The sequence below is a fragment of the Tachypleus tridentatus genome, chromosome 7, assembly GCF_004210375.1.
Source record: "Tachypleus tridentatus isolate NWPU-2018 chromosome 7, ASM421037v1, whole genome shotgun sequence".
NCBI lineage: Eukaryota > Metazoa > Arthropoda > Merostomata > Xiphosura > Limulidae > Tachypleus > Tachypleus tridentatus.
The window spans coordinates 185332944-185351567 of record NC_134831.1 but is presented as its reverse complement, the minus strand read 5'-3'; the positions used below and the strand labels follow the sequence as shown (position 1 = coordinate 185351567).

The following is an 18624-nucleotide window of genomic DNA, read 5'->3' as shown; positions in this document are numbered from 1 at the left end:
GAAACTACTTTTGTTTACCCTGAACACCTTTAAGCTCATAACAGTATACATGAATGTATACACAAATTGTATTCTTTATTGTGCTTTGAGCTGTGTTTAGCTACTATTTGCATCATTGTAAATTGTAAATCACGTGGCAAACATGCAGCTCACATTATGCTATCAAATTACATTATGCAAGAACTACTCAACATACCTCTTGAAAAATATTTATTATATGACTATTATTATTCATTTTACCTGCTCAAACCTTATCTAACATTGTTTTTTTTCTTACATTTTAGTTAATTTATAATTATAAACAAATACACATGAAAAACAAAAAATAAAGTACTCACATAGGCATTCCTTTTCTATGTTGTTAACTGTTGATAACACTTAACTTTATTTTTACATATTAATAGTAGTACTACATTAAAAACATGTTTTATTTAATTAAATAATATAACACAGAACACAGAATAATGACATGCAAATAGCAGACAATGTTCTAGCTTTCTAAAAATGTAACAAAAGCAATTATAGATTCATCTTAACTAGTTAATGTGTTTCTTTTGGGAGTAAATCTTGAGCTGAAATCAAATTGACACCTCTCTATATAATAAAAAACATACTTGATAAAATACATCATTTAATATGTGAAAATATTGGCTTTCTATTGGTTATAAATAATATAGTATTAAATATCGGAAAGACCTTTTGACACTTTCTGAATGAAAGGATGTGACAGGTGGTGTGGCTAGAGCAGTTTGATTTTATAGTTTATGGCTCTATAACCAAATAAGATTGAAAACTATGAAAATTTGGCTTTGCCTGAAAAATAACAATAGTATAATAAATATTCCAGGTTAAGTTCCTTACTTCTTGGGGGGGGGTAAATCAAATAAAAACGAGTGGATACTTAGAATAAATGCCACAATTCTCATTATAGAGGGAAATTCATGATTTTTTTAAATTATTGCCTAATTAAATTAGGAACTTAAATCATATATACTATTAAAATATGGATTATTATATGATAGTTTTTTGTAGACCAAGAAAAGAAGTAGTCTAAGGTTTGAATGTAACTTGCTAAAAGCTCATAGTGTGCAAGAAAAAAAAGCCCACAGAGAGAGTGTTATTTCAACTTTGGATGTATCTTCCTCAAATCTTATAATATTCATAGAAAATAGTTTAACAAATGTGCAGTAGTCAAAGTTTTAGTGACATGATGAGGTTCTCAAAACATTTTTTTATAATATACTTAGCCTCTGTAGTATGTTTGCAATAAAAACATGCATGTTTTTTATAATATACTTAGCCTCTGCAGTATGTTTGCAATAAAAACATGCATGTTTTTTATAATATACTTAGCCTCTGCAGTATGTTTGCAATAAAAACATGCATGTAAAAAAAACAACATTAAATCAGTGGTCACATGTACAATGCATAACACTATAGTATAGCCTATGTTAAGTAGTAGTTTATATTTTATTACAAATCATTAACTTACAAAAAAAAACATAAGTATTATGTCTTTCATTACATCACCACAAATCATTACACCTGTTTTTCCACATATTAGGGTCCTCAACTGTCTAAATATCAGGTAACTGTGAGTTTAGTGTAATAATGAGTTACCAACATTTAGAGCTCCTTTTATTTTCGATACATGAATGAATAATCTAAAATACAAAAAATATGTGTGATACTTCAATAACAGATTTTTATTATAATACTTGTTGCTATAGCAGGAAAATATCACAGAAATAGCCATAATAAATAAATGTTCTTGTATTACACTTCATGTAACTATGTAATAGAAAAAAACATTATGAAAATGATAAATTAAAACTAAAACATAATGAATAATTTCACATACTCAAGAAAAAACAAGTAATGGCAGCCTGAAGAATCACCTTTGTAATTTACAAACAATGAACATCTTGTAAAATAATAAAAATTTGTAAATCACTTTACAAACTTATAACTTACATTATCCTATTGAATTACATAACACACAAACTACTTGCAAGCATACCTCATGAAAATTGTTTATTATTGTTAGTATTATCATTTATTTTACATAGTCTAACAGTATTCAACCTAAAAAGTTTCTGATTGTTATATTTTAGTTAATTTCATAATAATAAATAAATAAATACACATGAAAAGCAAGAACCTGTAGTACTTACCTGTTTCTTGTTTGCTATCGATAATTAAATACACATAAGTCTACTTTTTTATGAAAATGGTATTACCACACTAAATAATTTATCATTTAATTAAATAAAAAACTTAAGAATACAGAAAAGTAACAAACAAAGAGGAGACATTGTCTATCACAATTTTTCTGGTTTTCTACCTATGGGACAAGAGCCATTAAAAATGTAGTTAAACTTGTCAGTGTGCTTCCCATGAAAATAAAGTTTGAATTGGAAGCAAAATAAACAACTCTCTGTACAGCAAACAGTATAATATAACATATTATTTTATAGATTAAGTCTTGAGCATTCCATTGGTTACAAATAATACACTACTAAAGAACACAGAGAACTACTGGAAATTTCTGAAAGAGAAGATTTAACAGGCAGGCATGAAAAGTAGAGTCTGGTTGTTTATTTCATGGCTCTGTAAATAAAATTAAAGGCTATAATAATTATACTTTGCCTGAGGGATGATAACATTATAATGAGTAATTTCAATTAAATTTCGTACTTCTTAAAGGGTAGGGTAAATAAAATAGAGAAGGAACAGCTAGAAAGGAAATGTCACAATTCTTATACAAGGGAAATTCAGGATTTGTCAAAATGTTATCTTATAAAGTTAAAAACTTAAACTTATATAGTATTAAAACTTCAATTATTAATTATGTTTTTATATCCAGTTTCTTTACACACCATGATAAAAAAGTAGTTTAATTAAATTTTGAATGTAATTCAGTAAAGCCTCATGACTTTGCAGAAAATCTGCCAGTAGGATAAGGGTTAAACAAAAATTATTTAGTACAGTAGTACCATTAAGTATAAAAAAGTATGGTTAAGTGTCATCGGCAGTTGACAGCCAAAAATAAACAAAACTTGGGTGAGTACCATATTTCTTGTTTAACATGTATATTCTTTATTTATTCTTATAAAACTAACTAAAATGTGAAAATTAAAAACTTCTTTCTTTCAGATAAGGTTAGATTAGATGAAATACATAATAATATCAAGAATAAAAATTTCATAAGGTGTGCTGCTGAATAACTTACAAGTGGCCTGTGTGTTTTTTGCAACTTGCATGGTAAGAATATTAGTTAGACACAGTTCAAAGAGAAATAACACAATAAAAGCTATGTAGAAACAGATGTATACTGTTATCAATTTAAAGATATTTATGATAAAGAAATGCACCGTCATGTTATAATTTGAAGTCATTTCTAGAAAGAAAGAAAAAAAGAGTATTTGAGATTTATTTTGATTTTTTTTTCTTGTTACAAGGTTGGTCAAATTGATTAATCTTGTATAGTTAGAGAAAATAGATAAAATAAAGGTTCACTGAAATAAAAAGTGTTTGAAATTTATTTAGAAGAAATTGAGATTACTCATAAAAATTTGACAATTTTCAGATGAAAATGTTTTTAAACTTAACTGCATTTGAAGCTGTCAACGTTTTGACTGCAATGTTTTCACAGTGAAATGTTTACTGAGAATGCTTCAATAAAAATTATGATTTTGTTTCTATAAAAGACTCTTAAATGCTTATGAAAGCTTGCAAAATTTCAAGATACACAAAACATATTAGAAGATATAGTATGAAAACTCTAAGATTCAATTTAAGGTCGTGGGCTCAGCCAATTTGACTGAACCCACAGTTAAAAAGTTAAACATGTCTTAATCAATGGTTTAATGAAAATAAAACCAACCTGTAAAATGTATGGTACATGTGCTTCATGTGGTTGAATCACTTTGTTCATCACTGCACCAGTCTGTAGCAGCTCAGCTACTCTAGAATACATACAAAAGTCACTTGAAATAAAAAGTCATTTCTGTGTGACAGACCACATTAATCACGTACATAAAGAAGTAAAACAGCACATATTCCATGTCTGTCAACTTAATTTATTTTGCTTTAACCATGAACAAAAATAATGTTTGCTTTAAATAATGTACCTAAAATGTTGTCAATAAATATTTTACTTGGAGTCACAATTTCCTTCCTAAATAATAAAACTTGCAGAAAATCAAAGTACTTTCTGATGATTAGATAGAAATTGTACATACCAGATCTTCAGTATGAGGTCTGCTACAGCTACAGTGATATAAATATACATAAATATATGTTACTCACCTTTTTGTCATTATAGGATTATACAGATAAATTTTCAAGAAATACTGCTCCTTGTCATGATAGCCATACAATGGACTGAAAATTGAGAGAAATCATTAAATTCTGGTTAATATTGTATTAACTAAATAAAATTATAATTAGAATAAATTAAAAAAGAAATATATATGTACACATCTTCTATTAATTCTTTCGACATGAAACTGATCATTTTTAAGACCAAGCAATCATGAAAGTATCCATACAAACTTTTAATGTGGTATATGTGTCTTCATAAAACATACAAAGCTATTTATAAATATTAAAAGGTTTTTTTTGTCCACAAAAATGACTTTTTAATTATTTTTAATACAGATTTATCTGTGAATGTGTGTATGGGATCAGAGTGTTGACTGGTCTGAATTTAAGGTACTTTTCTTCATAAGATTAAAAATACTTTGATTCCTCTTAAAAGTTTTGAAATTTTATTTGTATATCCTCTAAAACCTCCAAAATGAGTATCAGGTGTTTTCTTAATAAAGTTTTACATCTATCTGTTACTTTATCTACCCTAACTCTATATGGACTCACAGTCTATGAATTTGACAGAATCTTCTTACCATCACAAAATGTGAACAAGAGAAGGGAGATAAAATGCAGTGGAGAATCTAGAAAAAAGCCAGCACTAGATACAGTGCAAAAGGTGACCATGAAAGCACTATATTGAAAATCAGAACACCCTGATTTATTTAATCACAGAAATGTCAGGATTAAAAGCCATTCCTTTCTGCTTTACTGACTTAAGTACATAGGTTATATGGTCTGGAACAGGCATATTAATGAAGCAAATATATAATGAGGAAAAGCCTACTGGCGATCTTGTGGAATATCCCACCTCAACAGTGTGTGTTGTTGTCCACAGGTATATTGTGTGGTCATACAGTGTAGGTTTGACATACACAAAGCATACCTGGACAGGCAATGCTCACTACAGAGCAAGATATAAAACTTAAATGAGACTTGCCATAGAAGTAAGAATATATACAGAAAAGATAATGTACCACATCACAACCGCACAGTAGTTTGAAAAATGACAACAGGGTGAAAATTGTACCCTGATGAGGAAGAAACAGATACCCAGTAAATATAGTGAGGATGAGCATATGAAAAGTTGACCACATACCTGACTGAAGAATTCCCTTCAATGGACAATGGAGGTGAGACTCTAGGAAAAATAAAAGGCACCTGATTTTAAGCAAAGACACATGGAACAGAGATTGGGAAGAAGAAGACCAATCAAATCAGTGAGCAATCCCAACTCATAAGTGTAGAAGAAGAAAAAACATGTACAGATAAATAGTGTCAGAGAATGCAAAGGTGGAAATGGGAACCACTAAAGTAAGCTATATGGGTAATGAAACAAAGATCAAATACTGGACATAAAAGCCTATTTGAGAAAGAGATAGAAGAAAAAAAAAAGGAAGAAAGAATGACCCTCATGAGCTTCCAATGTTTTGAGGAGGAAAAATAAATTCTGAAGAACCACCCAACAAGGTCAGCAAACCTGGAAGGAACATAAATAGAGTCAGTTGTTCCAGTCCTGACTGAGAAACTCAATTCCCATGGGCTGAGAATGATGAACAAGAGACAAGAAAAACAGAAGTAACTTGATGTTGCAGTAATGTGGGAATGAATCCAAAGAGGACTACCCCATTGATTGCATAGTCATCTGAGGGTAGAAAAACTATTCCATGGGATAAACCTGGTTGAATCTTGAAACTTGGAAAAGATCTGTCCCAAGGTGAAAAGTACCCAGAACATGATTACAAGTACATTTATCACTTGCAGCATCTGGTCCCAATAAAGGAGGTCCAATATTCAACCAGAAAGTGAACAGTAGTGGGTGCCCCTGCAGTAACTGAAATAAGCCACAGTGGAATTATTGGAACGGAGCATAATGTTTTGATACTGTGCCAATCAAAGAAAATGAACCATCATTTTCAGCTCCAAGATGTTTAAATGGTAAGACAGTACGATATGACACCATTTTCCAGAAGCCTCTTGCTAATGAACCAACACTCTCCACCCTTGGTGAGATGCATCTGTGATTTTCTGTAAATACAGACAATGTGGAGGAAGTGGTAATCCCTTCATTGTGCTCATCTTTTTCAATCAATAATGCAGACAGCATGTAAAGGAAAGAAGAAGGGTAACTGGGGAGTTCAAGAGATCCTGAGCGAGATTCCATGGGCTGTGCTGAAACCTCTGAAGAGAATATGTGCTTGACCCAAAATAATAAGGGCTTCCATAGAAGCCCAAGTCCAAAAAAGTGACAGAACCTTTTTTTTTTCAGAAACCAAAGAAGCAGTAAAGGCATAGAGAAGTGAAAGCACTGTCAAATTGAGAAGTGGAGAAAGATGGGCCAGAATGAGAGGGTTGTTGAAAAATACACCCAAGTGGATAAAAAGGTGAGTATGAAAAAAGAATACACCAACAGCAGCAGCATGTGTGTGTGTGTGTGTGTGTGTGTGTGTGTGTGTGTATGCTGAGAAGACACAAGTTCAGAATTAAAGGCTTGTCTCTGAATTTAAGAAGTCTTTACTGAGTTAGTCTGAGGAAAGTTTTATTTTCCTACCTTGAAAGTGTATTTCTGATAGGTACTTACTTCATCTCACATAAATTCAGTTCCTATCCTTTATACTTAAAACATTTTTACAACATGCCACAGCCTTCTATCTCTCCTTAATTGGAATCAACTGATTCCAATACATCTTCATGCAAATCGTCATTTGTAAACTTTCTACCAATAAGAGTGTGACATACTCTCATGACACGACTCCCTCTATTCAATTCTACCAAACTATCACTTGGAGTTTCAGCAGAAGTACCAGTTTTCAGTGTTAAGAAAGGGTGGGAAGTGTGAAAGAAGGTAAGTACATATCAGAAATTCATTTTCAAAACAATGAGTTGGGCAGGGGAAAACATTAAACCTAGCAACCAACAATAAGAAAATTCCATTTGCCTTGGGAAACATCCATGTAGGAAGAGCAAACAAAACAAGCCAATAAAAGAGGCTAACCAATCCTGGATGAAAACATCAATAGCCAGAGCTAGAAGAAGTGGAACCAGAAATCAAAACCAAGGCAATTTGTGGTGAAGGGACATAATAAAAACATCAACATGAGAAGTACCCCACTGAAGTCAAAGCCATTGGAAAACAAAAAAATCAAGAGACCACTCTATGAGATTATTGTTGTCTGTACAGAAATCCAATCTACATTAAGTGCAAAAGCACCCAAAACATGACATGCAACAACAGCATCTTGGCCCAAAAAGAAGATTCAACATGTGAAGATTGAGAGATGGAGAATATGTAGTGCCATCCTGGTAATTAAGATAAACAACCACTAAAAAAAATTCAGAATGGATCATTTCCAGCTTATTTCTGGCCAGATGGAGAAAATGTACCATAACACACATATGCCACAGTGAGAAACTCCAGGACACTGATAGGATAAGACCTCTCAGCTGCATACCAAAATCCTCAAATCTTCCAATTGATCAACCTATTCTTGAAGGGGTGTGCCTACAAAATGTGGAAAATTGGATGAGAAAAAGGAACACCAGCAACATATAAGTGATATCTAATCACCAATGCTAATAGATGACAAAGGTAAGAGGAAGGGTAATAAAAGATGACAAAGGACACCTGCCAAATTCTGTTGATTATGAAAAACCCATGAAAGAATCCATATAAAAGCCTCATCTAAGGAGTTAAGAGCTACCATTAAATATCACATCCAGTGAATAGCTGTAGTTGTAAAGGGTCATTCACTGTTTTAAACATACATCTAAGGAGTTAAGAGCTACTGTTGAAGATCACATCAAGTTAGCAGCTGTAGTTGTAAAAGGTCATTCATTGTTTTAAACATCTACACACATGGATAGGAAGCAAAATGTGATATACTAGATAACAGCACCTTGCAGTGCTTTTTCAAATGAGAAAAGTTTACTCATATCTGCACCTGAAGATGCTGTCACTGAATGTTTTGTTAAAAGACAAAACAAGAGGCATACACTGATGCTTCTCAAATAATTCTTAAGTAAACATTTTATATTACATTCAATATACCCAAGTATAATAATCAATGGTATGATTTCCAATTATCTGTTTTACAGGATCACCCTGAATTTGCAAATTTCCATTAAAATGCAACTTTTTAAAATAACTTAACCTACTGCATAGCTTTGTTTGATCTTACTACTGTAGTGAACACATCATTTGTTGACCACTGTATTTTATGTCTTGCAAAATTTTGAAATACCTCTGATGATAAAGGCCCATAGGCACAAGCTGCAAATCTTTAAGTACCTAGCAAAATGTCTTACTATATCACATTAAAAATGTTGATGAATATTAAACTATTATTAGATTTACCTACAAATATGTAGGTAGTTACATGTAGAAATTGAGTCACACTACATATACAATATTTGAGAACTAAAATGAACTATTTTTTACTCCTTGAATTGCAGTATGTGTGAAAATAAACTAATTTTCAAGTCGTTTTTCTTCATTTTGGCAACTGGTAGAATTACTACCACATACACTAATTGTTGTACATGTTACAGGCTCTGTTGTTGACTGAAACTAAGCAGTCAAAGTTAAGATCTAAATGTAGAGTTACAGTTACGACAGAAAGTGTTCGTACCCCTGCGTCTCAAGTAGTTTTTTACTCATAACTTAAAAAGTATCACAATTAGGCTAACAGACATGTAAAACAATTTCTTTTGCTAATACATGTATGACTAGAGAATTCTCATATCATAATCTCCATTAATATTTCTCTTATTAATGTATCTGTAATTTTAAAAAAAATTCATATGGTAATTTGCTAAAATATAAATTTGTAACCTTTTTATGTTAGATCTGTAAGTTTAGTTTTTACCTTTTGTGTTGTTAATGTTGTACAGTTATGACGGAAAGTGTTCGTACCCCTGCGTCGTGAGTAGTGTTTTCCTCACAACTTAAAAAGTATCATGATTAGGATAATGAAAGTATAGTATATTATAAATATTATACTAACACACATCTACATAAAGTTTTATGTAAATTAAACGACAAATGAACTGTTTATAAACAAATAATCAAACATAGGAGGGGCAGAAAGTGTTTGTGCGTCTACTTTTATGGTCAGTTTTGTAGCCTTTCAGGTGAATTACTTGGCAATTTCTCCTCATAGCCCTCCATGATCGTTTGACAGTATTGGACTGCTATTTTCTTTCATTCTTCTTTACACAAGGCCTCCAACTCTTGTAAGTGTTTCGAATGACGCTGATGAACCCTGGTCTTCAACTCATGTCAAATGTTTTCAATTGGGTTAAGATCGGGCGACTACGATGGCCACTCCAGAACGCTTATATGGTTCCTCTGCAACCAGGATTGCACATATTTTGATGTGTGCTTAGGGTCATTGTTGTGCTGGAAGATCGAACGACACTCAAGCCGCAAATTTCGAGCATCATTCTTGATATAAGTGCTAATATATTAACGTACTCTTCTTTTTTCATGATTCCGTTGATGCGGTGAAGCCCAGAAGGGCTGAAGAAACCCCACAGCATGATCGAGCCACCTCCGTGTTTAACTGTAGGGAAGGTGTTATTTGGAAAATTTCGTTTCCCCTTCTTACGGAAAATATAGCGAACATCATTGTGGCCGAAAAGCTCAATTTTAGTCTCGTCTGACCAAAGAATACTCTTCCAATAGGTAAAGGTTTTATCTACATGCTTTCTTGCATACCTCAATCGTACTTCTAAATGAACAGGCTTTAAATATGGAATTCTACGAGGACGGCATGCTTTGAACCCAGAAGAGCGTAACATGTTCGTAACTGTAGAGGTGCTTACTTCAACCCCAGTTTCCCTTACCAGTTTCTGTATGTCATTACGTGTTAAACGATGGTTCCTACTAACTTCTCTGAGAACCTTCCTTTTGGTTCTCTCTGGAATTTTGGTGGGCCGTACGGAACAAGGGAAGTTACCAGTTGATCCTGTAAGCTTAAACATGGCAATTATGCTTTGAACAGTAGATTTCAGCGCATTACATTGTGTAGCATTACAGGAAAGAGACACACGAGACTTGTATTTTACAATAATTCGGTTTTTAAATCACTGGACAGTTGTTTCCTGTTCGCCATGATGACCAAGCAGATAATGACGGAGACTGCGCTAAATTGCAGGAAGTAAATTTTTTGCTGGCTAAGTTCCAATAATTATGAACCCAATGTCTAGTTCTGGAATGGTATAATGTACTTTATTCACTAAACTAAACAAAATGTTTACGGGAATATCAGTATTTTCACACGTTCTGAAATGTACAAACACTTTCTGCTCCTCCTATTTTTGGTTATTTGTTTATAAACAATTTATTTACATGTCACTAGCATTTACATAATCAAGCAATTTACTTTATAAAATATACTGAAAATATATACAAACTGCATATATTTTCTCACAACACTCCATGAAATAAAGGCCCTGCATGGCCAGATGATTAAGGCACTTGACTCGTAATCTGAAGGTCATGGGTTTGAATCCCTGTCACACTGAACATGCTCACCCTTTCAGCTGTGGGGGCATTATAATGTGATGGTCAATCTCACTATTAATTAGTAAAAGAGTAGCCCAAAAGTTGGCACTGGGTGGTGATGACTGGCTGCCTTCCCTCTAGTCTTACGCTGCTAATGTAGATAACCCTCGTGTAGCTTTGCATGAAATTCAAAACAAACCAAACCATGAAATAAGTAAGAACAAAAACACTATGATGCATAAATCCAACTAACCCTAATTAACAGTGTCATCAAATTACTTGTATTGTAAAAAAATAAATTTTATTAACAACTGCAATTTTTTGTCAAATTTTGCATCAATGTACTTACAAGTTACTTAATACAACATAGTTTATTGTTTATTCAAGCATCTAAGTGATCATCTAATCTTGAGTCACAGGTTACCAACACCACTGAATTTTACTTTTATTAACAACTTTTGATATTTCCATAAATATAGTCAATAATCTAAATTGTTAGTCATGATTTTTCCTAACTGTTTTGAGGTTTTACTTTTTTCTTTACTCAGATTATAGCTGTAATATTGTCTATTTTTTGGCATTATAAAATTTAAATCTGAGCTTCCAGAATACATAGAGGGTATTTTGATTATAAACATTTGCCATCCACCTCCGTTGAGAGAAAGTTCACTTTCCAAAAACACTCAATTTTTTTTTCTGGTGTTAATTTTTTCTCTTGATCCTGTATGCTTTGAAATGTCATAAGTTAATTTCAAGCAAAGGTAATGTTTTAAAATAAAAACAGCTTACATTCCACTTATCACTGTCACTTTATGCACATGCCTCATACTGGATGCACTGTTTCCTAAAGAGACGTTCAATGCACTATCAATACTATGGGTCATTTGATGAATGTATGTGTCACCTGCAACACTACCAGGTCCAGCAAGTGGCCCTTCCCAAGGTATAGTCAGGTATGGAAAGACTCCATGAACATGCAAGCATGCCTTTTGACCTAATCAAACAAATACAAACAAATTTATTTGGTACACAGAATAAATAATTATAACTGTAAGGTCATTATCAAATTAAAACATTTTCTGTAAATATTACTCGCACTACACATCATAACCTATTAATAAATAGATTTCATAGAAAATTTAATTTGAATTTTCCTTTAGTCCCAATGTTTCTCTTATATGAAAAGTAGTATTTCAGGTGTTCATTGTAAGAAAGAAACAGTATAATATTAAAACCAATCTAACACTCTAATGATAAAACATGCTGAAATATTATCTATTTATAACTGTCGTTAGTATTATGTTTATAATTTCAGTATGAATGATCTCGTATTTTTTGTTTTGTTTTTATATTTATCAATAATTTTGATTCAAAAGAGTAATCTCCATTGTCACAGCTTCTTTACTGATTAGAATTTTAGAAGCTTATGAACTGTACACTATTTCATAAACACTATTTGATGGCAAAACCTGTCCTATACAATGGTAGCTTACTTCTAAACAATGAATAATCCTATTAAGTAATATTAGAAGCAGTGAAGTACAAAATTTGTCTTTCATGCTAATGTTTTATTTTGCACACCCTTAAAGTGTTCTGATTTAGTAAAAAATCAAAACACCAAACACTCAATTCAACCATTACAATTTCCACCTGTTTGGTTGATTTGGCCAGATTCAGATCTGTCAGTTTCACTAAAACACATTTATATTATTCTTTTATTTTTCCTTCATAATAATCTGAAAGTGAAAAAACAAGTTTGATATTGAATAAAATCCCCGATTGGTAAAACATGAGATCATGAAGTTTTAAACACAATGCGTAATTCAAACTTCTTTATGGAATAAATAGTTTTAAATCAAATCAGCCTGATATTAAACAGACTACCCTTGTTAAACTATTGTAACAAAAGTTTATGCTTGGTTATAATATGTATTTGGTCATTTAATATTTAGTCAATTTTTATAATACATTCTGTACTCCAGTCAAAACTGCAAACATTGAAATATTTAATAACCTTTTGTTAGTTTAAATTTACAATACAGCTTGAATTCTGTTTCATTAACATAATGCTGGAAAGCTTACATTAGAAGTATCACTTGCATTATAAAAGATAAAATAACAATACATTTATTTACAACTTTTATTGCACTCTATATGTACTATTGTACCCATATTTCAACTGTAAGTTACACTTAATTAACTTGTCCCCAAACAGATCAGTGTTGATAATTAATTTGATCTTACTCTAACAAAACCAGTTAAACAAAATCCTGTTTTATGTGATTAATACAATATTTTAGAATTGTAAAAAAAACAACAACATACTTTTCATTAACAATTGCTTCATCACAAGTTTCAAGATATGGGAAATGAAGTAGTGATTTTTGCAGTTCTAACAGCTGATACAGTCTCTTACTTTCTTCCTCTATCCACATTCTGTAGTTTTCAACAACTGGATCTAATTTTGTTTGTACTTAATTTCTATTTCATATTTACTAAAGCAGCTGCTATCCATAGTCAATAAAAAAAAAGTTGTACTGGTGTAACCAAACTGATTTTTCTTTAATTTAAACTACTATAGATTATTTTATTGAAAATATCTAATGATGTACATATTATAAAACACTACATTTTATACAAACCTGAGTGTGTTACTCCAAAAATGCGCACAACAGGAACTCTTTTGACATCACAACCACGAAATTCAGAAAACATGGCATCAAGTCCTTTTCTTGGGAAGGTTTGGTAATGATCCACAGTGACAATACGAAGAGAGAACATTTTTTGTAATATTCCAAATAAAGGTTATTTAGCTGTAACAAAACAATAAATAAAAGTTAAGAAAGGGAAAGAATATTTATTTTCAACCCACCCTCCACAAAAAAAATGCATCTTGTACATATAATTTTTTTGAATTTTCATTCTATTTACTTTTCAGGAAAAAAACACAAGAAAAACACCATAGATCATCATTAATAATGTAAATCTAGCAACAAGCTGAATTTTAATTATTTATAACATTTTAGCCCCTTCTTTTAAATTCTAAGGATCCAATGGCATGGTTCTGACTTGGCAAAATAAATGCAATGAAAATCTTTTCATTATATGTAAATTTTAATATATTTAATATGTGTATTATACTTTCATTTTTACCACATCCAAAAAAAAAGTTATTACTTTAAACATACATTGCATGCTGACAATTATGTTATCTTTACACAGTGGACTTCCATAAAATAATTTATTGTAATTCATTGAAGTATAATGCAACTCTTTAATATAAATTCATAGATGTTTTTATTATAAGATATATCTTGTATACAGGCCCATGCAAAATAACAAAAAATGAGCTGTTGTTTTTTTACAATTTGAGACGTGGAAAAGCCAAAAATTTATAGTTGGTTTCTGAGCTACACTACAAAATTGGAATCAACTTCTGCTTGTCTTCATCTCCACTGTGCTATAGTTAAGAGTTACATTGTATTATACTTGGGACATATCAAGCAATGTTGAAATATTCCCACATCTTATTAAAATCAAAGAGTATGGAACTTTTTTTGTTTATTTCTAAGGTGCAACTGAGTTAATTCATTACATATTAATCATTACAAAACTTACATATGCACATGAATATTACGTTTATAAAAAGAACACTAAACCCTTGTGCTTTTGACACATTGATCTGTCTTCATTTATGTCCCTAACAAAAATATGTCCACATATGAAAAGAACTAGAACTTACCACTTTTCTGTTTAGTAACATTCTTGTTATTGTTTTTTACTATCTTGAATGTATTTATGTTGCTGATTGTTTTGATTTGTCAGAAATAAGTATTTACTTAGTATACATCTTAACCTGTCCTTGGGTGACAACCTTTCCATCGCAAGTGTGATCATAGAAGCCTTTCACTGAATTTTTTCCAAAAATTTAATGTCCAACTGAAGCACCCAAAAGAAAATGCAGTATTCCAAGTGTGGCCTGTAGATACAACCTAATATCCTATTTACCTTACCACTAGCAACAGCAAACTGGATGACTTAAGGAACTAATAAACTGAAACACTGATATCCTTTTCTCTCAGAGCACTGCTAACATTATTCCCATCAAAACTGTACCAATAATACATGTTATGATATTCTATATGCATTCATTACCTTGCATTTATTATAATTAAAAACCATTTGCCATTTATTTCCCAACTCACTAAATGATCTAAATAATTTTGTAAAACAACACTCTTCATCTTAACAGCTAGCAACATCAAAAATCTTAATATCATCAGCAAATTTAAATAATTTACTGATTATTCTTCCACCCATACCATTGATAAATAAAAAAGAACAAAATTCCTAACACTGACATGCACCACTCATGATACTGCTTTACATAAATATTATTCTTTTGATTTTCAAAGTTTTTCTTAACAAACTCAGAATTAACGTGATCGCATTATTTCCACCTAATATTACAGGGCTTGGTCAAATTAATATCTGGTTAAAACACTTACATCTGTGACATCGTATGCCTGCTACAGTGGCTTCACTTTAAGTTGGTAAAAGCAAGGATCCCAAACACAACAAATAATAAATTATTTATTGGATATAAAACTAACTTTAAAAAATTATATATACCTGCTATTTTTAACCTGCTTAATCAGAACATGAAATGTCACTATGACAATGCAGAAACAGTATTTGAAGACTGGAAAAACCAGTTCAATTAAATAATAAACATTAATCGAGATAGACCTAACCACGAGTGAAGTAATTGCTGTTTGCATTACAGGAGCTATACGCTGGACTACAAAAGAATTAAACAGATTACACGTAATGACGTATGATGTATAGTCCGTTATTTTTTATGGGTATCAATGTATGTTATCAATAAATTCAACATATAGGCCTAAAACTCAAGAGTATGATACCTGGCGTTAATTTCATGTTTGTCCTTCTTGGCAATTTTATACCTTACTTATCACAATAGTGTCGCAACTTTCAGCCATAGAGGTTATTAAAAGTAAGATGCTGACTTGCTTACAGATTGATGATTTCAAGTTCATGCTGCGCGCCACATTCTGGGCAATAAGGTGTTTTTCAAGAGATCTAACGAAGATATCGAATAACCAGACTTACGCGTATTCCTTAATACATATTATTTCATACAAAAATAGTGCCTATTCATGAACTTACAAGTTACAATACTAAAATTTGGTGTTCGATCTTCCGCAGTGGAAAGACGCAAATACCACACTCCATAGCTTTATGCTAAAGAACAAACTAACCCACGTACGTACCTTCTACGGACAATATTCAAACATAAATTGGTCTTGTTCAGAAATAAGCCGTCATTTAAATTAAAAGAAATCATCTTCACATCTATCATGATACGAAATACGACAGAAATATGTCGTACTGTCATATCCTCCCAACCATTTCAACAAGTTGCTTCGTTAATCCCCTTCCGTAGGTATCCCCCATATTTACTTTTTTAAAATGCTTTCTGAACCCCTTACTAATACAAACTTTGATGAAAATAAGACGCACCACTACATCTGCTGGAACAATTTAATCCGTGATTCTGTTCTGATGCGTGTTCATCTAATACACTGTGAATAAGCATCAGATTACTCAATTTACGGAATTTGTTTGATTGTTTTTAGTTTAAAAAAGGCTCATCTTTATTTTTTTAAATTTCGCGCAAAGCTATTCAAGGGCTATCTGCACTAGCCGTCCCTTATTTAGCAGTGTAAGACTAGAGGGAAGGCAGCTAGTCATCACCACTCACCGCCAACTCTTAGGCTACTCTTTCACCAACGAATAGTGGGATTAACCATAACATCATAAGGCCCCCACAGCTGAAAGGGCGAGCATGTTTGGTGTGACGGGAATTCAAACCCACGACTCTCAGATTACGAGTCGAATGCCTTAACCACCTGGCCATGTCGGACCACAAAAGAAGTTTGTTTTTTTTTGGAATTTCGCACAAAGCTACTCGAGGACTATCTGTGCTAGCCGTCCCTAATTTAGCAGTGTAAGACTAGAGGGAAGGCAGATAGTCATCACCACCCACCGCCAACTCTTGGGCTACTCTTTTACCAACGAAAAGTGGGATTGACCGTCATATTATAACGCCCCCACGGTTGGGAGGGCGAGCATGTTTTGGCGCGACTCGGGCGCGAACCCGCGACCCTCAGATTACGAAGTGCACGCCTTAACGCGCTAGGTCATGCCAGGCCCCACAAAAGAAGTAAATGTTACGTTTTGTCTGCGTACGCAGCTTTTCAAACGGTTTGTTTTTGTGTTTGTTGGTTTTTTTTTTATTTCGCACAAAGCTACGCGAGAGCTATCTGCACTAGTCGCCCCTAATTTAGAAGTGTAAGACTAGAATGAAGGCAGCTAGTCATCACCATCAACTCTTGGGCTACTTTTGTTACCAACGAATAGTGGGATTGACCGTAATATTATAACGCCTCAAGGGCTGAAAGGACAAGCATGTTTGATGTGACGGGGATTCGAACCCGTGACCTTAAGATTATGAGTCGAGTGCTTTAACCACCTGCCATGCTAGGCCGACTGTGATAGAATTAGCGAGTTCCTGGAATATTACTGATATGTAATGTCATGTAATTTTTAAAATTAACAATTTAAAATTTGTCAATGAATAAAAATTTAAATTCAAATAAGGTTAAACTAGAGATGGGACTACACGGTCCAAAAATTCAAGACAAAAATTTGGCTGTGAGGGGATCAGGAGTACCCGATGAAACGGATTTTAGCGGTCACGGCGTCAAATAAAATTACTTTGACCGGGCAGAACAAAAACACCAAGTTAATAGTTGTTACGTATATGCAAGGTTAATACACATTGATATAAGTGAACATCTTTAATTAACTAGGCTGGTGAGAAGTAGGTGGTAAAGCTGGGAAAGTCTGGTTGTAGTCTTCTTACAAGATATGGTCGTCTTCTGAAGTTAATTTATATTAGTATGGAAGAAGGAATGTTGGTGTAATTCGATACCAGTCATATGTTCATCACGTGAATGAAACTGTCTGAAAAAGGATGAAGTAACCTATGAAAGACGCACGCAGGCTGTTTTTCTGTCTGGGTTTTCTGTGAGACACGAGTCTTTTTTTCGCAGTTCAACGTTTGGAAAGAGTCAGTGGCTGTTGGATCGTGATCTAGTGAAACTTGAGTCTGTATGGATTGAGTCTTCAGTGTGTTCTTTTTGCTATGTGGGGTCTGAGTGAATTTGTCTGTGGGTTCAGCTTTCTCGGCTTGTGTATTCTGTATAGATATGCCTTTGAAGGTTCCTTTCTGTTGTGGAAATTTCTTGACATGTGTGATGTGAAAGGTGGCGACGGATTGAATTGAATAATTGGTTCTAAGGAAGTATATAGAAAGAGTTTTAAATTCTCAGTCCCTAACACCACTAATTTTCAGGTGAATCACAGAATGAATTCATAGTAACCTATGTTTAACATGTACATCACATTATTTTAGAAGCTAAACGTGCAGCAAAATATTTTGTTATCATGGATGAAATCTAGTTAAAGATACTTGCGATCATTGATCAACGCAATCAAGTATTACAGGCAAATAAAGTTACCATTGATAATGAAGTGAGTAACACTGATTGATTAGAATATATTGTGTGAACATTGGAGCTCGATTCTTAATAAAGCTAAATTGATTACAAATTATGTGAATCTTCTTTCATAACCGACTGCAAAATAAAAACAGTTCAAGA

The 18624-nt window shown here is 32.6% G+C and overlaps 1 protein-coding gene across 9 annotated transcripts in view; it reads right to left on the bottom strand.

Moving 5' to 3' along the window:
• The window catches only part of PolZ1 (DNA polymerase zeta catalytic subunit), a 159317-nt gene extending 142920 nt beyond the window's left edge, over positions 1–16397 (bottom strand). The window contains exons 1-5 of one of the 9 annotated variants that reach the window (XR_013031882.1): positions 15385–15788; positions 13519–13689; positions 11666–11870; positions 4312–4386; positions 3887–3968 (exon numbers count right to left, since the gene is read on the bottom strand). Coding sequence is in view for 7 of the 9 variants with exons in the window: in XM_076516228.1 (XP_076372343.1) it covers positions 3887–3968; positions 4312–4386; positions 11666–11870; positions 13519–13657 (501 nt within the window). In the remaining 2 variants the exon portion in view is untranslated. The other 8 variants (XM_076516228.1, XM_076516230.1, XM_076516229.1 and 5 more) reach the window with 8 other exon arrangements.
• Positions 16398–18624: the final 2227 nt, after the last annotated feature.